This window comes from Passer montanus, unplaced genomic scaffold (assembly GCF_014805655.1).
Source record: "Passer montanus isolate IOZ18808 unplaced genomic scaffold, ASM1480565v1 scaffold16, whole genome shotgun sequence".
Taxonomy (NCBI): domain Eukaryota; kingdom Metazoa; phylum Chordata; class Aves; order Passeriformes; family Passeridae; genus Passer; species Passer montanus.
The window spans coordinates 8,464,516-8,490,864 of NW_024363160.1; the positions used below are offsets into that span (position 1 = coordinate 8,464,516).

The 26,349-nt window shown below is 40.4% G+C and overlaps 1 protein-coding gene across 2 annotated transcripts in view; it reads right to left on the reverse strand.

Moving 5' to 3' along the window:
- Positions 1–19,065, reverse strand: part of CLVS1 (clavesin 1) — a 99,213-nt gene extending 80,148 nt beyond the window's left edge. Inside the window, exons 1-2 of one of the 2 annotated variants that reach the window (XM_039702993.1) lie at positions 18,637–19,065; positions 8,445–9,057 (exon numbers count right to left, since the gene is read on the reverse strand). In XM_039702993.1, coding sequence (XP_039558927.1) covers positions 8,445–8,833 — 389 coding nt within the window. In that variant the 5' untranslated portion in view covers positions 8,834–9,057; positions 18,637–19,065. Of the gene's footprint in view, positions 1–8,444; positions 9,062–18,636 lie in introns of both variants that reach the window. The other variant, XM_039702992.1, reaches the window with a different exon arrangement.
- Positions 19,066–26,349: the final 7,284 nt, after the last annotated feature.

Consider the following 26,349-nt stretch of genomic DNA (forward strand, 5'->3'; position numbering starts at 1 on the left):
TATGTGACTGGCATCTCTTGGACTTGCTGTTAAAGGCAGCCAGGAGGAAGGAAACAGTGAAATGTTTGGCCCTGTCAAGGGGAACAAATGTTTCTGATCACTCCATAGCAGTGGCCTTGTGTTGTTGCCCCTTTTTTTCTACTATTTTTTACTATGTTACTTCATTCACAGCTGAATTTATGGAATTCGGTTCCTCTACTGACATGCTATATAACCAGAGAAGCTGAGATTGCAACTTTGTGGAAAAGAGCACAGGACTACCTTAGGAAAGAAGGAGGAAGGTGTGGGGATAGCTTGTAGCTAGAACACAATGAAGAAAAGCACATTGGTTTAAAAAGGTTTAAAAAAATCTTCCTGCTTCATTAATTCTTACCATCAGGTCTTGGTGCCTTATGTGAGACTACGTGTGTTTTAAAGTACACTTGAGAGTCGTTCTATGAGATCAGACCAAAAATTCTCCTGCCAGGAATACGAGGTTTGATATACAGCAGGTTGGCAAGATTGAAATTGAGACCCTACTAATTTGACACTGAGAATCAAGTAATTCTTCTTATGTATGTCAATATGGCAGTCACCAGCTTACACTTTCAATCAAATATTCAATTTTGGTCCCTAAAGGTATTTTGGGACCAAATATGTAATTATGGGATATTACATAAATACTCCATATATCCTTTTCAAATAGGTTGTTATTTAACCTCTAGCATCATAACTCTACATGGTGCTGTGATTTATACTGCACATGTGAAAGAAACTGGCACCACATGTGTTAATGCATGCACAGACAAGTGCCATCCTCTGCAATGGAATAGTGGAAAAGAGATACCATCTCTCTATAAAGAAAAACATTTTACATATTACCTTTCTCCTTAAAATGAATCTTTACTGGCTTTAGTTTGCTCAGCATGGACAGTTTTCATAAGCAGTTACATAGGAAATACTGTCAGCAGGAGGCTAACTGGCTTGCTTTGCCCTCTGTCCCTGCAACAAATGGACCCTCCAGGAAGTTTCCAGAGCTGAAATTATCATGGTCCGTGAACAAGGGGTAGTTGCTTTCTGCTGCCTCTATGGTTGCTACTCTTATTAAAAACAAAAACTGTGAGAGTGCAACCAGAATTTAAGACCAAAATTTCATCTTTCTTAGGAAATGATTCCATTTTCTCACTTTTAGGAAACAAATCTCCAGTCATGACATATTAATTATGATGCTCCAACTCTTTTATTTTTTTAACCATGACAAAGGAGGCAAAATACAGAAGACCTTTAACAATTCACATTTTTTATCTGATTTATTGGAATGACTTTACTCTTTCATCCTTTCACCTGCCCTCTATTCTATCTGGCTGGTTAAATTTTTAGGAGTATGTGGCAGCTGGGTGCTTGTATCACTTCATTTCCCACATCACTGAGAGCTTCCCATGGTCCTGGTACTCTCACCACCACAGGACCAGCCATGTCCCCTTCATCCTCCACCCTCATCATGGCAAAGAAATGCCCCGAAGCAGGGTGACTGTGGTGAGAGGGTAGAATTTACCCCAGTGTGCTGTTCAGGTATTCCAGGAAATTGAGCAGCCACCCCAGCATTCACATCCTGACCAAATTCGTGCTCTCTGCTGTAACTCCTGTGGGATCACCTTGTCTGCTAACAGCACCAGTTCCTAAGCATTCCTTCTGCTGTTCTGAGGGTGCTGGAATTGGAGGATGCTCAGCACTTGCCAGAGTGAAAAAAGCAGGTATTTCACTGTAAAATGCAATTGGTACAGGACTCAGAGTTCAGAGGAAAGAGTCTAAAATAAATCATGGCCTGGGGAAATAATATATCAAGGAAGTATTAAAATTTAAAATTTCAAATGTATTTAAGGATTCCAGCTCAGTATTCCCATTCTTTTCTGATGCTTCTACTGCATGTAACTTATTAAATAGCTGGCCAGAGAATTAATATTTTTTTCCTTCCCTGACTCTTTTCAGATTGTTCCTGCTGCAATGCCTGAATTTGCTTGGCTGCTTTTAGTTAGGTTGGCAAGTTAGAAACTGATCAGAATATTAGATATTTAGAAAACCTGATTTGAGGAGTGCTGTGACAGAAAAAAGTTCTGTTCTCTTCCTACAAAGCTTCACCTCAAAAAGCTGCTATTTATAAGAGCATTCATTCATGGTTTCCAGCAGTTTCCAAAGTTCAAAAGGGCAAAGATCCATATGGGATGTCACATTGCTTGGCTTCCTACTATTCTGTGGATGTAGCTCTGTTGTGGTGCTCTTTTGCAGATCCCATAGGTGAGGATGACATGTGCAGCCCACGTAGGACTATGGGTCATTCTTTAAGGGACAAGTGTAATCACAACTGGATGCAGTTTCTACTTTCTGACACCCAGACATAAACCCTCATGCTAAAATTGAGTCTTTTGAGAGGTTGGGAAGAAAAGCAGGGGATGTGTATGTGTGCCTATGTGTTTGCTGTGTATGTGTGTTTGTATATTTTTCTTTATCAGCTGTCCTTTCCACTTTATAAAGCATGGGAATTGGATTGGTTTCTTTCATCCACAGGAGGAAGGTGAAACAGAGCCACTTTCCAGTCTGCCCTACATTTTCCTGTGTTATTCTGGGGGCAAGCTCCTGCAACTGTGTTTCTCACCTCCAGGCACTGTCCTTCACAGCCCTTCAGTCAGCCCTCAGCCCAACACCACCCAGTCACCTCTTCCCTCTCAAAACGTGTTTGATTGCCAATCTCTCTCCATGGATTTTTTTTTTCCAGTCAGGCTTTTCTAATTCTTCAACATATGCTTCATAACTTTCCCAGCTGTTGTTTTTCTTTCTCTTTTTTCAGACATTTTCTCTGTCTTCTTGGACTCCCTTTGCAGCACAACACACGATTCTCATTTGTGCATGTCATCCTGCTGTCATTCAGAGGGGCTACAATTGCCTTCCCAAATATGGCTTCCATAATAAATGGTACTAACTGAATTAAGTTGCTGCCTGCAAGCAAATTAAAACATTTCAAGACGGAGCTTCTTCTTTTCTTCTTTGTCCAACATTTAATTTGCACATCTGTTACTCTTCTAAATGAGTATTATGCTTATGCTATGCTGCTTTCCACTACTATCCTGAATTCTGCTACCATTTCAGACCAGCTAAGTAATATAAGATTTTTTTTTTTCTGTGCATCATGCTTATAAGCTTTTTATTGGTCAATGCAGTGCTTGAACCACAATGTCAATCTCTATTACTGTAAGCATCTCCCAACACAGAATCACTATCTCCTAACCAAACCCAAAGATTTGATGTGTAAAAATCATTATGGTGTTAGGGCTGGCTGCACTTCAGCTGCAATCTCTCATGATAAACAGACATGAGGCTGAATTATTGCCACAGTTTGCCTGTGACTATAAATCAGTCTCAGCAGATGTTTATTCCCTCATATTCTCTTAAGCATCTGAGACTATGCTTGAAATATATTAGAACAATCAACACTTGAGATGTATTCTTTTATACCAAAAATCTGCTGATGATAATATCCTTGTTAATTACACCAATTTGAGCATTCTCAGGAAGGACATACTTGGGGTTTATTATGATCCTTTAAAATATTTATAGCTGTTGGTTTACCTCTGTGTCAGAATATTTCCTTTCCTTTTAGCCTGAGTACACTGTCCTACAGAATAGTAAGTATCTGGCATTTGAGATTCCCTGGGTAATAAAAGACAGTTTATGGCTAGCAGTTGACTTGGGATTGTATGTTATAAACAAAGCAGCAGGTTTCCTCTGTCTGACTCACAGAATTTTTGGAGCTATGTGACAGTTTCTAAGGCACAGACATGAAGACAGAAATTAATTACCATCTCACTGAAAAAAAAAATTATGGAAAACATTCTGCTCCCTACCCCAAGCCCTATTTGCAGAGTATTCTTCTGGCTGTCTACACAAAAATAAATTTTACATTGGCTGAACAACCTTGAAAGAAACACTTTTGCTTGGAAGATTAATGAACACCTTCTGCTGAATTACTTGTTCACCCAAAGCTCCATCTCCTTGCTGTATAAGCAGCTTGTATTAGAATACAGTAGTAGACATAGGAACAGCTGTGGAAGTTGCTGAAGGCTTTCCTCAATCCAACAGCTGAGAAGACCCTCTTACCCAACTTCTTTAAAAGCCTCAGATTCACTACAGGTGGATCAGAGGAGTGAGGGCTCAGATTTGGTAAGAATGAGGAAACAAAAAAGGGAGAGAAAGTGTATTTGTATTCCAGCACATGGAACTTTTTTTTTAACATTAAATCCTTGTTCAGGTCTCATCAAAACTGTGTGTATGCATTTGTTTGTTTTACAAACTGGAATTTTTTATCATGCAAACTATTCAATAAAAAAATTTCATTGCATGATCAGTTTGACGTCCTTATCGGTCTTTATTGCTGCACAAATTTGCATTCAAAATAATGTGCTCTGTAAGAGCTGGTGTAAGTAAAGTCTTTGTGGGTTTCAGGTGAGTTCACACCTTGAGTTCCGATCAAAGTGAAAAATGTCCCTCCCCTGTACTAGTTTACAGTAATATAACTTAACAGGTTTTTTCTCCTTCACTATGGAACTTATCTGATCTCTTTATTTTCTATTCATCTGCTCATTTTCATTTATTCAGTATTGAATAAGTGAACATGAAGGTACTGAATATGTGTTAACTTTAACTAACAGATCCAAAATATACTATGCAGGACCTAGAGAGAAAGTGATGACATCATCTTTAAGAAATCTGCCTGAACAATGGAGAGAAGTCAAACCTATGCAGAACATGCTAAATTAGTCCAACTCTGGAACTGTGATAAATCTCAGCTAGTGATTTGGCGATAAGAATTATCATCCCTTGTGTTTTTTCCCTGTCATCAAAGAGGTTTTGGTCAAAACAATCATCACTGTATTTTTGAACTATGTGGAAACAAAAATAAAATTCTTGCCAGTGAACTTTGCAGATGTCACAAACTTCTTGAAATGATAACTGGGGAGCAGGACTTGTTTAGCTCTGCACAAGAGCGTGAATCACATGCGAGACTGTGCCCACATTATGGATGAGAATGTATGACACATTTGCCAGTGGCATTTGTATTTTAGGAAACTGACTTGAAAGAAAATTTGAGCTGAACATGAGCTCAAAATGGGATGGAGTAGTTAAGAACAGAGTGACAATCTTGTATCTAAAAGGATGAAACTACTGAACAGATGAGATAGGATTATCACTTGATGATTTATTAGTGAAAAATTTTATTTAGTCCATCCACCTGCACCTTAACAATAATACTAAAATGACAGGAACAGTCCAGAAAAGAATGATGAAATGTATTTTAAACCTGGAAAATCTCTCCAATTCTGAGAGTAAGTTAAAACTGTTTAAGCTTGGGTATCTTAAATGTATTGCAATACATTAATCTAGTGGGTTGCTATGCAGAACATTATCTTTGCTGTGCTGACTGCTCAGAGGTGTGTTCTTTACCTTGTGGGCAACACACAGTTGTTTTTTCCCTTGAGGAAAAGGGTGTTAGCTGTTTTACTTTCCCTGTGGCTGAAGGTGAACACAAGACCCTCAGCTACAGAGTCATTAATGCAGAATCTTCTTGCTGCCTGGCAGTGACTTACCCTACAGTGCTACCTCCCCAGTGAACTCAAAAATAGGTTAAATGTGACGTGGTCAGGACACAAAAGTACAAACATGGGAAGCTGGTTTTGTGGTACATTTAACCCAAAATGATCTAGCAGATTGAAGCTGTAGCTGGAAACAATGAGACTGGAAATTAAAACCTAGTTTGCTAGAAATGTCAGGTCTATAAGCTGCACTCTGGTGACTGAAATTACAAATGTATCTAAAAGCTTACATGGAAATTCTATCTTTGATACAGGGAATACCTTAGAAACATCTTGGATCTGATTTGTCCAAGCAGTCATATTACAAAATAATGACATTTCCTGGTAAAAATCAATACATTTATAAGCACAGAAAGTTTCAAGGTTTCTTCTGCCTATTTAACATGTGCCAACAGCAACCATACTCGCAGGTGCATAAATGGTAAGGGTGTCTGGACTGAAAATCAGTTTATGGACTATAGCTATTCTGATTTTAACAGACCCTTTAAAAATTATAATTTCTTTATAAACAATCCCTCATAAGTTAGAATTTGATCATAAAAAAGAGAAGGCACAGCCAGTGGCAAATGAGATTAAAGTTAGGAAGGACAGGCTGAAGGATGAGTTCTTATTCTTGCATGTCAACATTACAGCCAATTCCATTAGCATTCAGCTGAAATGTGAGCTTCTGAACACCTTGCTATTACTGAAGACACATCTGCAGAAAGGTTGCCCAAGACACATTTCAGTAAGATGTGCACAATGCCTTTTTGAACTTCTGTGTAAAATTTGTGTTTCTTCTGGTCAATAACTTGCTCGCATGCTGCTTAATAGGACACTGCACTCACCATTTCCTTCTCCTTAACAGCTTTTCCTCTTGTTGATGCTTTTAGACAGCAAAAAAGGAGGAGGATATCCATTTACTCACAGCCCAAATCCTGTCCCAAATCCCTGTTGCACCCAGAGTGCCACAAAAGCCCACAGAAAAAACCACTTCTTTTCATCTGAATCCATAGAAGATATGAGGTTCAGTAGCTGAACTGAAGTAAAATTTGCACATGATTTTTAATGTCACTGGGGGTTCTTAGGAAAGTACATCCTGTGCTATTTGCCTCAGCTTTTCTTCCTTGAAAGAGAAAATTATATTTTCAGAAATATGCAGGGTCGCTTTGGTTTTTGCACATGCAGACATACACAGACACATACACACGCATACATGGATGCATATTAAAGGTCTGATGCATATTAAAGGTCTTGGAGAAAATATGAGCCAAATATTCAGTCAAATAATGAATATTTCAAAGTTTCATTGCAGGAGCCTTAGACACCAGCACTCCCAGCTTTCCAAGAGCAGGACCTGATGTACAAGGTTAATCACAAAGATTCATTTTGTTGAAGGATCAGAAACCCAAAGCTGGCTCTATGTAATACCTAAATCCCTTAATGCAACCAGCAGTTCCACTGTGCTACTGTGCTTCTGTCCTCTAAAGCTGATGCTTTCCATTAATTCCAGATACCTGTACATTCATCTTTCCTTTCAGGCCAATTGCTAACAGAAGAGTTTTGTGGTTGAAAGAAAGGCAAACTTGCAGTTCAAAAAGACAGGAGATAAACTGCTGGCCTGTTTGTAGGTAATAGGACTTTTATTACTGCCCTCAGTTCACCATTTCACTAAATATGTTTGATTATGCAAGCTTACACTTCTCTGTCATTTTCTGTACATTTATTCACATGCAAATGAAAATCAGAAACACTTCTGAACTCTGCTTTTCACATGGTGATGTAAGGATTTCCCAGAAAACAAAAGCCATGAAAAATTGCAGGCATATGTGTATTGTTCTCTAATAATTTCTATAATGTAAAATCAAAACTCCAATCTATTGACTCCTAAGGATAAGACATTTTCATCAAAAACTTTAGACCATGACAAGACAAAATCCTACCTGGAAATCATCAGAACTGGTGGTACTTAAAACCTGAATCCGAATTTTGTTCTTTCATATGATGTTTATCAAGATTCAACAGAACACATGGTAAACCTACAGCTGATTACACTTCTCCATTTCACCATGAAGTCAGAGAAAATGGAATGGAATAACTTACAAAGATGAGGACAATGTGAACATGATATTCCTGGACTAGCCCCTTTTCTCTGTACCACTTCAAGGAGGTAGTGAAAGCTGGCTAATCATATTAACATTTAAGGACATTATTTTATAATAATGGCTAGGAGATATCTTTGTTCATACCATTCTGTAAAGAAATGGCCTGAACAGAAAATATGCTTTGTGTGACTCTCCCATTTATCGGACTAACAACACAGAGCCACCAGTGTGTGTAGAAATCTCAATGCATTTTGTGGAAATAGAGCAGAGGCTGCAATTCCCAAAATGGTTCAAACAAACAAACAAACAAGCAATCTGTTGGAAACTTTGAAGATAGAATAAATATTGTCAGTTTATTCTGCACCAACCTGTTTGGCTGATCCATGACACAGCTGACGTAATTGCATGATAGACATTTTGTACAAATAATGTACGTACCACAAAAACAAAACCAAAAAACTTTATCTGCCTAAAATTTGGGAATATTTCTTTAAAAAACCTGGACATGAGCTACTCATGTGACACACTGATATAGCCTTAACTCTCAATGGCCCTGTGCCCTAAGAATGAGGACTGACAGGTGATCAGATGAGATGGAAGTTATAGTGTAATGGAGATATGGTTACAAAATACTTTTGCTCAAAATAGCCTTGCTGCTTCAAAGATGGCCACAAATATTCCATTACGAGTTGGGTGTGAGTGTGTGTAAAAAGATAAGGACGCTATCTACATTTACCTACTCTGATCCCAGTTGGCTGCAAAAAGCAGAAGAATCTTCCTGCCACAGTGATCGCGATTTTCCAGTACTCCCGGAAACCCGTCTGTCAGAGCCCGTTTGATTCCTGGATCATCAGCCTTGAAGTTTTTGAACATATCCAGGTTTAATTGGCGGTATTGGAAGTACTGAGCCAGCAGTCTGAAGGCCTCCGTTTGGTGAAACTTTCTGGCTCGGAGAAATCTCAAGATGAAGGCATCATCTGTACGTAAAAACCCAATGTCGGGCCGCGTAATGATCATGTCCCTGACTTGCTGGATATCCTGGTGCAAAATGTCTGGGTTTTCATTCAGTTCCAGACGAGCTTTCTCTATAGTCTCTGGACTAAGTCCAGCTTGTAAATGGGTCATCTCTGCAAAAACCTCTTTTCCAAATCCTTAACTTCGGATATTTTAGTAGAAGTGCTGATCCCATTCAATTGATGGTCTGATGTGAGCGTGAGCCATTCAGATGCTTTTTGCTATCAAGCTGATTTTTAACAAGTAAAAGAAAAGGGCTTTCTTATTCTTTCAGAGTAACAGACAGTTCACACGTACTATAATCCATCCAAAGGAAAGTGTTGTTTATTCCACCACTGACTGAAAGAAAAAGAAAATATATAAAAGAAAGATTAAATGTGTATATAAAGCTTGTAGGAATGCATTTCTGAATTTATTTAGCAATAAAATTTCTTTGTGTAGGAGGATTCAAGTCACATAATTTCAGAATGGGTGCATTTAAGATAAAGCAGTCACTAGCATCTTGAATATATGTTTTCAGGCTTTCAGAAAAGCAATCTGATTTATTGGCAATTAATACTAAGCTGTATCAACTTGCTATTAGAATACACTTTTCAAAGTTGTCTTACAGAAGTGTGGGAGTTGCAGCATCCCTAACTTGTAGCCAAGGATGATAACAGCAAAAATATAGTAATTTATTTTCCACCATCAACAGGAGCAACATTTTAGCTTCATAAGTAGACCAAATTACCCTCATCATACTAAGTAAAACAACTGCTTGATTTGGTTTTATTACCTGTACTATCAGCTTGTAGCTCTCCTTGAAAAAGGCCCTGAGCTGATTGTAAAACTGATTTTTTAAAAACCCAAAACTCCACCAATACCATGGATAATTTCTACTTTTTAGAAATTCACTGGAAATTTTTCCCATTGAGACTCAATATGTCTTCATATTGAGTGAGAAATTTCCCACAAATAAGGTTCTTGATGTATCCATTTTGGCAGGGTTGGTATTTTAGTTGAAAAGGGATGTATTTTATTCAGAATTCCTTTTTTCACTATATTGTAGCTTTCCTGAATACCTAGTTCTGAATTTCATTTTGATTTTAGGTACTTTACCTAGAATTTGTTTTTACAAGTGTTAGAAGAAAATCTGCTTAAGCTGTTATGTATGAGCAAAATGGTACAGTGAATCTCTTACATTTCAGTGACATAATTAGCAAGAGGCTGTCATCGAAGTCTGGGTAGCTACACTTGTGTGAAATAAGATCAAGGTCTGTTACAATGTGATATGTGTGTGAGGAAAGATCAAGATCCGTACAATTTTTCAGCCATCACAGAAACAGACAAGCAAACCACCCCACCCCCCGGCTTAACAGATCTCTGTAATTTCTGAAAAAGAAAAATGGGTTTTAAAAATTTAAAGGAAATCCCTCAGTAAAAGACATACTTTTTGTATTTGAAGAAAGCTGTTTGGAAAGTTATGAATTATTTATAGCAAAACAACCATTTCATTCAGCTACTCCCCTGGGTTCAGCATTCTCAGATCAAACAAAGGGGAGAGCAGCAGCCAAAGCATTTCTTGGTCCCAGATTTGCTCAAAGTTATGTTGCAGGACCTGGAAGTCAATGAGCTCAAGGGATGCCTCAGTTCCCTGCTTTGTGACCTTGCATGTTATTGATAAAAAACTTCATTTTAGATGCCACAGCGCAGCCCCAGGATGAAATCCCAAAATTTAAATACAGAGTGTTTCTGCATATTTGCTTTAAGAACATTTGTGGTGGGAGATAAGCTTTCCATTTAACAGCAATATGAATTGGACTTTTTGTGGGTGACACAAAGGAGAGTTCATTAAGCATCCTCTTTCTGCATTCACTGTGGAGCTGGAGTTGAAAAGAGCTACCTGCAGAGCAGAGTATCTGATGATTGATCAGCATGGGAAAACTTGAGGAAAGGCAGAGCTGGGAGAAAAGAGGGCTTTGAAAAGGCACTATGGAGTGCAAAAGATTCCAGAAAACAAGTCCCCACAATTTGAGGGGTCGTCCATGAGTGCAGGCTATTCAATTCTTAAAGAAATTAGTTACATAAAGGTGGATTCCTTATATAAAAATGAAGTTGCAGTTATTTGCTTTACTCTTGCCTTTATTCGACCCAATTAGAATAGCTCCAATGGTATAAACTGAATTCCATTGATGTAAAATTACAGTAGGCCATAGAGAAACCAGGTAATATTTTGTGACTGAGATCTCAAATTTATGGTAGGATCAGCAATTTCTTGCATAAATAATAGTTAATTACAATTGCCTCCATGAGCTATTCAGGAGAGCTAGTGGTATTTAAGGATGACACTGTCATTAGGGGACTCTGGTGCCAGGATTGGTCCCTCTCATTTTTAACAGCAAGAGTAGAGTATGGAAACTTTTTCTCCCAAGCGTTTTAAACAGAGATCTGGAAGAAAGAAGCTTGTCTGGGGTCTGCATTAGCTCTGGCTTAGGACCCAGTATGAATTATAATACCTTTAGCATTCCTGTGGCTTAGAATCACAAAATTGTGGAATCACAGAATGTTTTAGTTTGGAGGGGATCTTTGAGAATCAGCTGGTCCAACCTCCCTGTCATGGGCAGGGACATCTTTCACTGGATCAAATTTTTTCAAAACCCCTTTCCACCTGGCCTTGAACACTTCCAAAATTTGAGCATTCACAACTTCTCTGAGAAACTTGTTTCAGGCATTCACCACCCTCATCACGAAAAAAAATTCTTCTTTATATCCAGTCTGAATCTGTCCTCTTTCAGTTTAAAATATTAGCCCTTGCCCTACTACAGGCTCTAATAAAAAGTCTGTGACCATCTTTCTTGTAGTCCCTCTTTAGATACTGGACAGCTGCTGTAAGATCTCTCTGGAACCTTCCCTTCTCCAGGCTGAACCACCCCAACTCTCAGCCTGTCGTCACAAGAAAGGTGATCCAGCTATCTGATCTTTTTTGTGTCCCTTCTCTGGATATGTTCGAAAGCATCCAAGGATTAGCAGCAGACAACAATCATACACACATGCAATTCCCAGCGGTTCATCCATTTTCCAGGAGTTTATGGAAGTAAAACTGTCCCTTCCTCTACTACTTCTCTGTCTCCCATCTGCACCAAGATGCTTCTTTGGCAATAAAGCAAATTCTTGAAAGGTAAAATGCAGTCTGCTCCAGAAGAAAATGATATTTGACCAAGGAAATAAAGTCTGGCCTTTTTTATTGGTTCCCCAACCTTTTAATGTCAAAAATTATTCCACTTATTTTTATAAAATTTCCTACTGTTTTAAACTAATTTAAATGCTCAGAATTATCCCAAGGTGAGGAAGATGCAGTCCTTTCTTGTCAGATGTTGTTGCCAAAAAACAACTTCCAAATACTCATTCTATCAGAAGATCAATTTTTAAATGCATTTCAGAGTTTTCTGATAGTGAGCTGAGCTATAACCATGGATTAAACTTATCTATAGATTATCCTGATTATCACCTGGAACAGACTGCACTAAAATACTTTATTGGTGTGAAGTTATATACTGCAAAATAATCTGAAATATGTATGAACAATTTTGTCACTCTCAGAGTCACAGGGAAATCATGAAGTTAGCAATCCACACTAGCACCATTGCCTTCAAGGAGCCTAATATAGATCAGTGAATGATTTGGTTCTCCCACTGCTAACCTTGACAATAAATTTAATGCTCCATAGCTACCCAGTTTAACTGTCACTGCACTTTCTCAAATGGCTCTGATTTATTCTGATTCCCAAGATATAACAGAAGCTTCATTTCCATTTTCACCTCCTCCCACACATGGCAATTTCTTCCAGTGTTGTGTACAGCTCTGATCCATCTGCCAATTTTTTAGATGTTTACATCTTTGTTCAGTTTGGTGCAGGGTTGGGGTTTTTTTCCAAATGAAGATACTGGCCTTCTTTTCCTATTTTGAATGTTGTTGCTGTGTATTGGCACACTAGAGTGGTTATAGTCTCAACAGCTGTTTTTCTATCTTGTGACTCTTTGTTCCCAAGGGACTATTTGCTCTTCTAATGTCTTTTCACAGCCACTTATAACAAATCATCCCTCCAAAGGAAGAAAATTCAGCCTTAAATGAAAAAAAAAAAAATTACAGACTTTTGAAACACAACATACTAAAATCAAAACAAGGAGGGAAACTTCCACTAAAATTGTGGTGTCACATGCAATTTGGGCTGATTCATTTTCAGTCCCAGCAAGGGAATGACAAGGGACAGTGAGTGTTCAGCATGGATAACATACTGCAAGTGGGATACGATTTTCAGACAAGCAGCTTATATTTTTTGCATAATCCTCAAAAAAAAAGTTAATAATAAAATGATAGTAATATTTACTATACAAACTAAAATGAAAATAATACTTTTCTAAAATATACAAAGCATTTTCATTCAAAGATTTTAATGTGCCTTACTACTCTCTCTTCCGAGACAGTTTCTGGGTCAGCATTCAATCCCTGTTTGCACTGCATGCCCTAGAAAATTGGTCAAAACCTGCCTGCAGTGATGATGGCAATTGTCTGGATCATTTTGTTCCTGCCCACTTACCAGTCCCTGCAACATCACTTGCTTCTTAAAAGACGTCATGTCCATTTGGCCCTTCCCCATCCAATGGAGTTCCAGAAAGATTTTAGCTGTCTCTTAATCTACCAAATGTTTTCCATCCAGTCTAAAGCTATCTGCCATGTGAAATTTCATTACCACAATTTTCAAATTGAGAAGGCACTAACATTTCATTCTCATCTGATGTTAAGAGGCATCACTGCTAAGGTTTGGCTCATTATATAATTCCTAACTCCTAGCATTTATACAGATATTAGCTGCTGAAATCATGCCAAAGAGGAAGGGAGTGGGCAGGAAGGGAGGGAAAATGGTAATATAGAATGATTTTATCTCAGAGCGTGGGTGTCATCTCATTAAATTTCTTTTTGAAAAATATTTTGATGTTAATTCTGGAAAATCTCTTAGGGGTATGTTCTGCTTAGCAGGGGGTGCTCCATAAGGACAGGAGAGGATGAATCCATACCTGTACCTATAGAAATGGTTCCTTTGGCCTTGTGGTGCTTTAGTAGAAACCTGCACTGGAAGTGGAGTAGTCAGACCTAGAAAGGAACCTACCCCAGCTCCATGAAGCAATTTCAAAAGAGCAATGAGCAAAACTGACTCTCTTTATCCTTGGCTGTGAGACCCTGGAATCTTCCACAGATTGTGGGGAGAAGCACAGCCCTGAGTGATTTGCCTGAGATCCCAAAGGACACATTTCACAGAGCTGGGAACAGACTACATCTCTCCTGAGCTATAAGCCTACATGTTAACATCCAGGGAATCTTTCCTCATCATCCCCTTGACCCTTTATCAGATTTCTCTTATATGTTCACTCCCTTGTACTGAGGAGCCCAGAAGAGGACCCAATACCTCAACTGTGGCCTCACCACTCCTTCTCTGTAGCCTTTTCTAAGGAGCTAGATTCTCCCAATGAACAGAAATGAGTTAAATATTGTAAGTCTTTCTGCTCCAAGTACTGGTGCTCCTGTAAACCTTCTCTAGGGATTTGTTGCTTCTTGTCATTATGAAAATAGTGAATGTTTGTGACTGTAACAGCTGTGTGGGGAAATGGATGGTTTCTCACATTTTCCCAGGGTAGAATCTCTCAGCTCAGGTACAAAAACTAACATTTCCTTCAGTTCAGTAAAAACAACACGTCATGCATTCCTACTCATTCTACAATCTTCTTGCTAGTTTGAGTTAGTTACAGATTGCCCTCAGGCTACATCTCATTGTCCAGTGGTGGCAATTCAGCCATGGCACAGCCCAAAACATGGAAGAAACTCAACTGATCTTCACTGCTCTCTGCACAGTATGTAGGGCAGGCATGTCTGCAGCACTGACCTGAAGGTGTCCTGCTATTCCTACAAGCTACCAGGCAGGGGGAGAGATAGACAAGGTTGTCTAGCAAACATAAAATTAAAAAACTGCCCCGTTGTCTTTTGACCTAAAATGTGCAAAACTTATTAACTACCTGAATATTAAGGAATTGGACCACATGCCAAGGAGGGGAACTTACACAACACAGAAATAAAAATGTTAACTATAATAGCCTTAATCTCAAGAGTTTGGTTAAATTTTTGTTCAAATCATAGTTTTTAAGTTGCAAGTATTCACCAGCCACAGATAAACTGCAAATCCCTATGGGAACCTATGGCTTGACCAGTGGCATGCCAAAGAAGCAGCAGTTTATGAGGAACTTCTTTGTCAGTCACAGTACAAGCATCACCATGCAAAAACACCCTGAACACTATGAGACAGAGGTCAGTTCCTCCAGTAATATAGAAACATCTTGCAGCAGAAATTAACACCATGCAAAACATAAATTCTGACCCTCCCAAGCCTCATAAAAAAAGCTATATGTAGAAATCTGACAGCACATAATCATAACACTGGTGTCCAAAAATGCCTAAATGTTGTGTTACAACCTCTGCGTAAAGATATACAGAAAAAAGAACAAAACATATTAACAAGATATTCAGTACGGCATGTTTAATAACATGAAATTTATCTCATTTTACACTTCTTTTACTCCATACTTTGGAAAATTATGTTCCTTCAAAAATATGAAATGCAATGGTGATATATTACTGCTGATTTCTGTCTGCTTTATATGTTATGCCAGAGGAAAGCATCTGTGGCATATCATTGTGGGAGAGAAGGGAAAGGGGAAAGGGGAAAGGGGAAGGGATTTCTGCCCCCAGGAATTAATGCAGTCCTTCTGGTTATTTCCTCTAATTTCTACTGAAGTGTGAGCACAAACACAAAACACATAGAAACTTCTCTCAAACATGTGGAAATAAAGCTTAATATAACTTTATTATAGTGTGTGAGTTTGTTTTCTCAGTGGAGAAACATATCATATTTCAAGGAATTTATTTCTATAAATGTTACTGAAGGAAAAAAAAAATCAAACCAAAATTCCACTAAAGTGTTTGGAAATTCTCTAATTAAATCAATGGAGTAGCATTAGATCAAGAGGGAAAGGAATTACAACTCATCTGATGAAAACCATGTGAACTTCTATTCAGTTTTCCCACTCTATAAGAGGCTAATGTTGTTTCCTTATTTTCTTGTTTTGTTTTGTTTACCTAGTAGCACCCAATTGTCACATCTTGTTTGTGTCTGTGCCAGAGAGACACTACAGTACAAGGCTGTGAGAGAAAATAAAACTCACTTGCTAAGCAATAGCACAATTGCTTCAATAATTTCATGCTTAAGTTAACAACTGCATGAGTTTACATCTTTTTGAAGGAAGTATTCTCCATCCTTTTATGAGGCTGATCATTACTATTTTAACTGACACGGGCCTTTTTTGGAAGATGAGGAGGCTGCTGTTACATATTCCAGTGAAATGACGTCTGTGTTCAAGGCACGTAGAGTTTAAGGAATTATGACCCACTGCTATGGCGTGGATTCTGCAGTTCCTCCACTGCTGGATTCAGTTGCACTGCTTACACTGCTACTCAGCAGCACTCAGTGCTACTCAGAGTATCCTCTCTCTGCAACAGATTTTAAGTTATAAATGATGATATAATAAATTAAGAAGATTTTCTTGAAAAGGTTGCAGTATCTTTCATTGTCTTGTGTTTGCCTTACAAACATCTATTTTTTAGAAAATACTCAATAGTTTTTAGAGGTAGATGAGTCAACAGAATTCTTAAAACAATCATCAGCACAGATACATGACAATGCAAGCTGCCCCTGTAAACTTCAAGGCGGGATACAGACTGCAAATGAGGAAAATCTCTACAAGGTTATCTGACTTATTATAGGAAAAATTAAACCAGTACCTTTGCTGTGCAGTGCATGGCATAATACTGTTACATAATATCTCATGTAAATGTTGGCATTGTATTAACATTTAGTACTGGAGATAATCTATGTTATCATCTGATTATTCAGACAGCTCATGAAAGCAGACTTTCTGTAATTTAATTTTTTCTTCCAAATATAATCCTGTCACTATTTAGTGATGGACAAGGAGTAGCCATCTGCTCCTTAACTTAATTATGCACAGCGCTTGTTAAAATTGAGAAATCAGCATTTTGAAAAGGGGAAACTCCCTTTCTCCTATGACCTTCCTCACCCTCTCAGGATTAAACCATTGCAAACAGAATTAAAGTCAGGCCAGTAGCATGCATGGGGTTTCGCCAGCTATTATTTGCTTTGCATTTATTTTCTGTACGAACACACTCACTCCTTGCAGAGACCAAAACTTAATTCTTGACTTCCTGCAGCAAAGGACCCACATGCTAGATGTGATTCACCTCACTTCTTCCCTGCCCCCATCACTGTTTACCACCAGGAAAGCAATACGATTGACTGACCTGGCACATACCCCCCTCCCTTTAATTAATCTCTTCTCTATCTTTGGAATGAGTGCAACTGGTCAAAACAGGCATCAATGTGCTGAGAGCAAACAGGTATCTGCTGCTGCTTGAAAAGCTCCTGTATGTACATGTTTGGCTGTAGCCCTTACTTCATTAACTTGGCTCCCAGTTTTAGCCCTTTCGCTTGCATGCCTCTCATCTCTCCCAGGTCTCAAATTGGATCTAGACTTTCCCTTCCAACTTGTGCTTTTTTCCTTCCTTGCCCAGCACCTGGGCTGCTGAGCTGATTTTTACAGTACCAAGCTCCCTTGCAGGAAGGATTGAGGCTGGTGATGGAGAAAGAAGACAGGAGGGGAAGAAAGGACAGGAAAGTGAGGAATGTGGGGAAATGGAGGCAGGGAGGAAAAGAGGCAAGGGAGTGGGGCAGGGAGGAGAGTAGACGGGGAAGGCAGATGGAGGAAGACAGAGAGAAGAGAATCGGAGAAGCAGGGCAAGGACCACCGGAGGAAGAAGAGGCAGGATATATAGGAGAGAGGAAGCAGTAAGCAAGGCAAAGAGAGGCAAGGGAGACAGGTGAAGCAGAGGAGGGAGGGGAAGTGAGGGAAGTAGAGGCAGCAGGGCATAGAAGAGAGGCAGGGAACAAGATAGGGAGACAGGGAGGGAGCAGGTCAAGTAAGAGGCAGAGGAGACAGAGAGTAGGGCAGACATGAGGCAAGCAGTGGAGGCAGGGAACATAGACACAGGGAAGGCAGTGAGAAGCAGAAAGAGGCAGTCAGGGCAAAGAACAGACAGGCAGCAGGGATGCAGATGTAGGAGAGGCAGGTTGGCAGACAGGAGAGTTATGTTGGGAGGCAGGAGGTAGGGCAGTCAGGGAGCTGGACAAGCAGAAGTCAGCCAGAGCTGGCAGGAGGCAGGGAACAGGAGGAACAGGACAGGCAGCTGGGCAGGCAGTGAGAAACAGGCAGCAGGCTGGGCAGGCAAGGAGTAGGGCAGGCAGCAGGCAGAGAGCTTGGCTGGAAGGAGGCAGGAGACTGGAGGGAATGGGGCTGGAAGGAAAGAGGGAGCAGGACAGGGAAGAGGCAGAGCAGGCGGTGGGGAGCAGGGTGGTCAGGAGGAGGCAGGGGAGAACAGGGCAGGCAGGAGGGGAGAGCGGGCAGGGAGCAGGGCAGGAAGGGGGAGCAGGCAGGAAGGGGAGAGAAGGCAGGGAGCAGGGCAGGCAGGAAGGGGGAGCAGGGTAGGCAGGAAGGGGGAGCGGGCAGGGAGCCGGCAGGGGGGGCAGGCAGGGAGCAGGGCAGGCAGGGAGCAGGCAGGGAGCCGGGCAGGCAGGAAGGAGAAGCAGGGCAGGGGGCAGGGAGCAGGGAGCAGGCAGGGAGCCGAGGCCGGGCGGGAGCGGCCGGGGCCGGAGCTGTCCGCCCGGCGGTGCTGAAACGCCGCATGCCGGGCCCGGCGGGGCGGGGGGAGCGCCGAGAGCCGCCCTGCGCAACCCGAGAGAAGGCAAATCCAAATACCTGCACAGCGCCGGCAGCTGCCGTGGGGCGGCGGGGGGCTGCGTGGGGTGGGATTTTTCCCCTGTAGATGTCCTTGCTGCTGATCTGTGGGCGAACAAGATCTCCCGGCTCCCGGGTTCCGGCTCAGATCTCTCTAGAAAACTGAATGAGCGAGCGCCAGCTCCACGGGGCTGTGATATTTTTTTTTTTTTTTTTTTTTTTTTTTTGGCAGGAGGCGTGTGCGCCAAAGCCTGGGTCCTTCCACTGCCGTCCCCCTGGGTCCTAAGCCCTCCTGCCGCCCGCCCGGCTGCCTCCCGGCGCTCCCGGCACCCCGGGATGCAGGCTGGGAGCTCCGCGCCGCCGCGGCGGGGTGGGATGGGGCTGCTGGCGGCCGGCAGGGCTCAGCTCGGCGGGCTTCCACCCAGCGGCATTGGCTTCACCGCCTATTTTCTAGCATCGCCTCTTTCCCAGCGGAAAGTCGGGCAGAGCGCAGCCTCCTGCAGCGTTTGCAGCAGCCATGGAAAGGTGATCTTAATGGGCCGTGTATTGTCCATGGGCTGCCTCAGTGAGCATGGCAGCCTGGGTTTAGTAGAGAAGTTTCTCTGGGTCAGACTGTAGGGACTGTCATCAACAGAGCCCACGGCAAACGTTTAATGAAGGATGTAAAAAACAGGACAAGTTTCACCCCTGAACTCTCTCAGCCCCTCTTCCAAGTGCTTCAGGTTCAGAAATTTCCCCAGCAACATAGTGCCTGAATTTTCGGGATTAATTTGTCCTCCTTTAATGATCACAGTATCTCCTAGAATACTTTTACATTTCTAGAATATTCTTCCATAATGCCCTTTGATTAGGCCATCTACCTAAAACTATATTTCATTGGAGGGATGTTTAAGCTTTAGGTGGTGGTGTGGAAAGAACAATAGAAGAGAACTTCTGCCATTAAATTAGGTTCTAAAAATCACTTTCTGTTCAAGCCGCGTAAGATCTATGTTAAACTGTACTTGGAAGGTTTTGGGTGATGCAATAACCAAATTCACACCCATCTGCTCCTATCAATATAAAAATAATATTAAATGTACCAGCAAAGTGCATTTCTTCTTTTGTTCTCCCTGTGCATTGTGGAGCATAATTCCTGTGAATTGGTGGATTCAAGTCAGCTGATTTTCTTGGTCTCTGCTTTAGACATGTTTGCTGAGTCAGTTACTGAAGGATCTTGTGTAGTGAAGAGCTAGGTGGTAAATTATAATGACCAAATTCTGCACAGGAAATGGCTAAATAGAGTAGGATTCTTCAGCATGGGGGAAAAAAAAGAGAGGAGTAAGTGTAGATAAAATAGCAATGTGGAATTTTTTCATCATTCATAGTATTTCATAATAAAGAGCAGTGTGAGGAAGAAAAACCTGAACAATATCTCAGTATCATTTCCAGTTTTAGGAGTAGGAGAAATGAAACGCACTAGGGTCTAGCTTTGATTCAAACAAAAGGACATACTTCTTCACAAAATGTTTAGTGAATCTGTGGAATTCATTTCCACAGGAATTCACAATTCAGAAAATTATAGAACATAACTGTGGAAGAAAATCCATTAAGACCCTTTAAACATGAAGTCATAACCTCTGGCTCAAGAAGACCCTGTTCTACAAATTGCTGAAGGCTGGAGTAATATTTGGGGAAAGATGATTATATCTATGCCCTGCTCTATTCTTTACCTTAACCATCCAGTGCTGATCACTGCTGGAGATAGACACTGGGCTGGATGGACCTTTGATCTGACCCAGTACTGGCTTCTCTTATATTCTTAGATACAAATATTCTTCTTACATACAAAGTAGACTTTGAGAATGTGAACACAATTAGATTCCTTTCAGCTTCGCTTTCCCTTAAAAGGGAGAGATATAGTGGGTTTGCTCTTTCTCAAAGAGTGTACATCCAGAGTCACTTGCTTTTAGAGGAAACATCCCAACACTAATGAGGAAAGGCAAAAAGTTTCTGTGGGGAAGATGACTTGTGCTTTTAGAATTATTTCCATGCAGAACAACTAATTTAGCCCACAGCATGTGTAAACCTGGAATATGAAGTTTCTGCATCCTGTGACCCAACCACATTGACTGGAAGAGAAGAAGCAGAAGTTCAAAGGCTGAGAGCTCAAAACTCTCACAAGAACATTTGTCCCAGCACTTGATAGAAAAGCATTTCTAGTCCCAGGGAAGTTAATACTCAGTTAGTAAGTAGTCTCATTAGATCATTATTTTCTGCATAGAGATCAGTTTGGAGATGAAAGAATAAACACTCTGTTGTCATAATCCTGTTCCAAGCTTCCACTCTTGTACATGTGATAAAGATTAATGTACTAGCTACTGTAACTGTGCAGTACTTCCCTGGGAATTGTTAATAATATTAAGTGGAATGAACATGACTCTATAAACCAACTGCCTTAGGCAGTCAAATGAGTTGCCAAATTGGATGTATGCTTAATATTTGGGGATTTAATATTTTTATTCAGTTTAATTGATGTGGTTTTTTCCTCCCTTACTGTTGATGTTAAGTGACCAGTGCCTGCTGAGGCCCTGGATGATTGACATGTACCACAATACTATGATAGAAGCAGATCTCTAAACATATTACAGCAGGGCCTTATATTGATCCCAGTGCAAATATTCTTAGGTTTCTTTCTCATCACCACTTTATCACTTCTTCATCATTTTCTTTGTACAAAATCTACTCTGTACTCTGAGACCATGCTCCAGGTCATATCATTCTTTGCATTGTCCCAGTCATTACATTCATCTGACATTACAATCTCAGAACAAAAAAAACACTGTTGAAGGTAGAAAGCTTTGAGTTTCATAAAGGTATGTCTGGGACATTAGGAACTTCCTTGCTGGTGTGCATAGACTGGAGCTGTAGCCCTTTCTCATTTACAGTGTAGAATATACACAGCTAAGGGGAGAAAAATGTGTTGGTTATCACAGTTTTGTCCCTTAAGGCATCAGAACTGACTGTACACATGGAGGAAATGGATGATTTTGAAGGGGAGGATATTTTATGCAAAAGAAAAGTAAAACAGGACTTTGATATTCCTTTCCTACTGCCACACATATTGATATTCTGTTAAAAAACAGAAAAACAGGGAGATAACAAACTTGAAAAGGAAATGTATATTTTCACCAGCTGTCAAAAGGATCCAAGTACCTTTCCTAACCAAGGAAACCATGGAGGGTCAGAGTAGCTGATTGCTCCATAGTCTAGACGTGATAGCTTCTACTGTCTTTGCAGTAAAATATTTTGTCTTCACTCAGTTGGACTAGACACACAATCTCTTGCAACAATTTTGATTCCCATGAAACTAGGGGCTAGTCTGAACATTTCTGCATCTCTTATACTACTGATATTACTCTCTCATTCATACAAAGCCGAAAACCATTGAAACATTTTAATTCATCACTGCAAGGAATGATTTTTTTAACCCTAAAAAAAATTCCAAATGAGTGGAAATCTGGTTTCACTCTGCCTTAATACTGAAACAGAGATATATATCTTTGTATCACAGACACAAATGTATATTCAGCATTTTGTAGGGTTAGTGTATGTGCATCTATATTCCTTAAGCAGGGACGGTGGACCAACTAAACCCGCTGGTTGTCTCTTCCAACCTTATTCCTTCTGTGATTTTCTGGTATAAGAAGGAAAATAGATCTTTGATTCAATTCAGTATATACCTGGTGTTATTTATTTTTCTATGTGATTTCTCCAATATTTAAAATGTTTTTTACCTCTTGTGAAGAGGGAATTTGAGAAATAATATAGTATTGGATGTTCTTGTAGCTTTAAATTTTCTTTTGTGAACAATTTGCTGCAAGTTCCTAAAATTAACAGTCAATTTTAATAATTAATTGGGAGTTCATTCTTTTTCTCTAATCTACAATTACCATCTGGTTTTATTTCCTTTGAAAGTAACCATATTGAAAGCCCCAGTAGGTTAAAAATAATAGTGCCAAAACTGCTTAGACCCAGTAAATCATTATTCTTAAGGGACAAATAACTCTTAGATCACAGTTCAGAGGGATTCATGTTTTAAATCCTCCCAGGTTTCCTGAACCTTTAAAATATTTAAAAATTTATGCCCAAGAATACAAAACATATGCAAATTGATTGTTCATATGATTTATTTAATGAGAAGGGTCCGCTTTTGCCATTTTTTGTCTTGATGTAGAGAATTCACTCTTTTGCTGAGTTCGCATACAATCACCACTTCTGCCACTCTCAGAATAGCATGTAAGTGGGACATGGGCAAAGCTTTGGCCTCGAGCATGTAGAGGGATGAAGATGAAATGTTCACAGCACCATGGGAATTACAGGAGCTGGTGATGAGATCCAACACAGAGCTGGAGGCCAGCAGCAGAATTCAGGTAAAGTCAAGCTCTCTGAACTGCAATCCAGAGTTTTCCCCCTCTGCTCTTGCCTGTGTCTGAACCAGTCTAAACCCCATAGGTGGCTTATTTTGGGATTGTAAGATTCACAGCATAGACCTAGGCTGAGTAGCTTGGATCTAAAGATCAATCAGCTTTCAAAAAACTTTAGATATCTCTCTGACATTTTGGTGTTGGAAACGTTGACTTTAGGCCCTGATGTGCTGTTAAAGTAAGGAGCAGATTTGGCCTCATGTCTTCAGTCGTTTTAACTTGGCAGCATGGAGTGTGCTGACTTCAGTGTGATAACTGTGATTTAAATCACCTGGGGACCTGCTTCTATTGAGTTCAGTTACTTACAAAGTCAGTGCTCCTCTGTCTAAACAATAAGGCAGCATCTTGCTAAAAAACTAAGTGTCCTTTTGCAGAGAGAAATAAATTGTGAGTTGTCAGGTTTTGCATAGCTACTGCCTAAATTATATGACCTTTAAAGAATAGCACAGCAAAATTTTGCCATACTAAGATGAATATCAGAAATAATGTTCTTCCTGATGCAGGGGTGAGACAGCCTAAGGTAGGCTGGTAGGGCAAAAAAAAAGTGCACAAGGAGGTAAGTATTCCAAAATGTAGATGAGTTCCTCAAGGTTTAGGATGACTGTTAAAAATTGATTCAGAAAAGTCCTCTTGGGAAAAACCTGGCTGATAACTGCTGCCTTGCTGCGCTGGGATCAGTTTGCACATAAGCAACAGTTCAGTCTGATTTGTAGCCTACTGATCTCATATATGATCTGTTAAAAGCTTGAAATATGTAAGCTGTTTAATGTTAATTCTCCAGTGTGTTAACTTCAGGGTTCCTTAGCTTCCCAAAGTCTGTTGTATATTTCCCTTTCGATATAATAATTGCAACTTGCTCCTATGCATTTGGCCAAAGCATCTTCAACAGTTGAGCTCAAAGTGTGAGAATGGAACATGTGAAGTGGTAAAACATGATTTGAAGGTTGGTAGTTGGATTGGAATAGATAGAGATGAGACAAATAATAGGATATTCATCTGATTTCTTAGTTTGTTATGCAATGATTTATTTCTGAAATGGTTTTAAATTAATGGTGTACATAAACACGTGCAGCTTTGGATGGCAATAACATAAATCAGCAACAGTAATAATGACTGTGAGTCCTTGCATGTGTAAACAAGCATATGTGCAATATAAATTCTATTATCTCAATGCCACTGAGGATATAGAATAATCTCACATTTGTGACTGAGTAAAAGCATAAATTTTTGCTGGAGATATAAACAGATGGAGGACACAGTGCTGCACTGGGTAGCTGAAGTCTGTTGAAAACTGAAGAATGTGAGTGTATTTGTATACATGTACAAAAATACAGACAAAAATTATGGCTGCAATCCTCAGCAGATATAAATCAACACCATTTCACTGACTGTGGTGGAGGTGTGCTAACTAGCCAGCACAGGAGTAAATCTCTGTATATAAAACCACTGTTACACCCATCAACAGGCTGATGTTTTACATTACTACTTCATCCAGGAGTGTGAAGGATACATCAATCTGCTGAAGCCACTCCACAGAACCATTGTACTCTTCCTGGGATTGAGCACTGGAATCAGGGTGCAAACAGCACCAATCTCATCTTACAAACACTGGGTATGTTTTAACGTCATCGAGGAGCCCTGCTACAATCCATCTGGAATATATATCCAACAGTGGGGCATACAGCAATCATGCACTTTTTAACAGGAGGGAGGTATTTTGCTTGTCATAGCTGGTGAGCCCCGAGGGAGGTGAGGCTCCTGCCATTCTGGTTCCCAATATATGCTGATTCAGTCATTAAAATGTGCATTCATCTTCCTTCTCCTAAGACCTAGCTGTGCACAGCAGGTTTAACTAAATTGCCAATAAGGAAGCCTCTTAAATCATCTGCAGTCCTGACTGGCAGCCTCACAAGCAGATGCAGCAACTGATCCTGAGGCAAACGGAGTCTGTTCAGCAGCAGCTTTGCACTTCTGTGTGTACCAGCTAGGCTGTTGGGTTTTTTAAAATCATTAATGGGAGAGTACCTTGAAGGCAGTTGGGAAGGGAAAGGTAAGACTATTGGAAAATCCCCATTTCCTTTTCCAATGTGGTCCCTCTCTGCAACTGTAGGACAAAAGGAACAACCTCTTCTCTTAAGTGCCCCTAGCTTCAGGGTATGGAGAGCTACTAATCAGCTTGCTGTCATGCAGCAAGGACCTGCAGGAGGGCTGGCTGGAGAAGTGCCAAGGACTGTCACTTCACACATCCTGAGAAATCTCCACCCTTTGGCCACAATTTTAATGGCTGTGGCACATGCCTGTCTGTGTGTGCATGTATGCATGTAGAAGAGAGAGGAAATGTATTCTCTTGTCACTCTTCCATCTCTCACACTGCTGCAAATACCTATTTTTTCCTATGTGTACACATGAAAAGTGGTTTCAGTAACTGTTTGCAAAAGTGCTGGAAAGACCTGGTTCTGGCAGGAAGCCTTCACTGTCAGCCATTGTTGGAGTCTATCACGGCTGCCAGATCATCTCTGGAGAGGCACAAAATCCCAGAAACTCTTTAATCAGGTGTTCAAGCTCAGTTATTTCCTAACTAGCTGGGCATGGTTAGCCTTGCTTCTCCTTTAGAAAAAGGTCAAGATTTAACTGTGGGCTGTGATTTTCCAGAGGGGACTGTGTCTGGCCCTCCTCGATACAGGGCTTACCATCAATCTTGTGAGAGCATGCAGCAGTTTGCTCCACACTAATGTTAAGGTTAAATTATTGGTCTGTCACTCTTCCTAGGATATGGTGTCTGCACTGGACAAAAGCCGAGAAACCATCATTAAATTGAATTGGCTCTCTCCATGTGCCGGACATCTTGTCGCAGAGCAGAGGCTGGCCAAGTCCTGCTGTTGAATGTTAAGTGCCACAGACCTGCAGCAGCCTTCAGGGGGTGTCAAATACCCTGCATGGGTGAATAACCAGGTGGTGGGTGAATAACCATATGATGGCGTGGCTCAGCATGGGTATTTGTGTGTGACACAGTTGCAGTCTCTCTCCTCTCACATGTATTTTTTCCTGTGGAACTGCAGTAAAATGTGAAGAGATGGCAAGTATTTACTTGTCTTAGATTGTGCTGAAAGCCATGTGCTTTTCAGCACCTCTGAAAAGCTACAGACAAGTGTAAAACCTGAGGAAAAAATGGAAAAGCATGTAGTACTCAAAATATATTTTTGAAAATATCCCTCCTTGAATTCCAAACTAATCCCCTTAATCACATAAGCTTATGAGATCTGGAAAACAT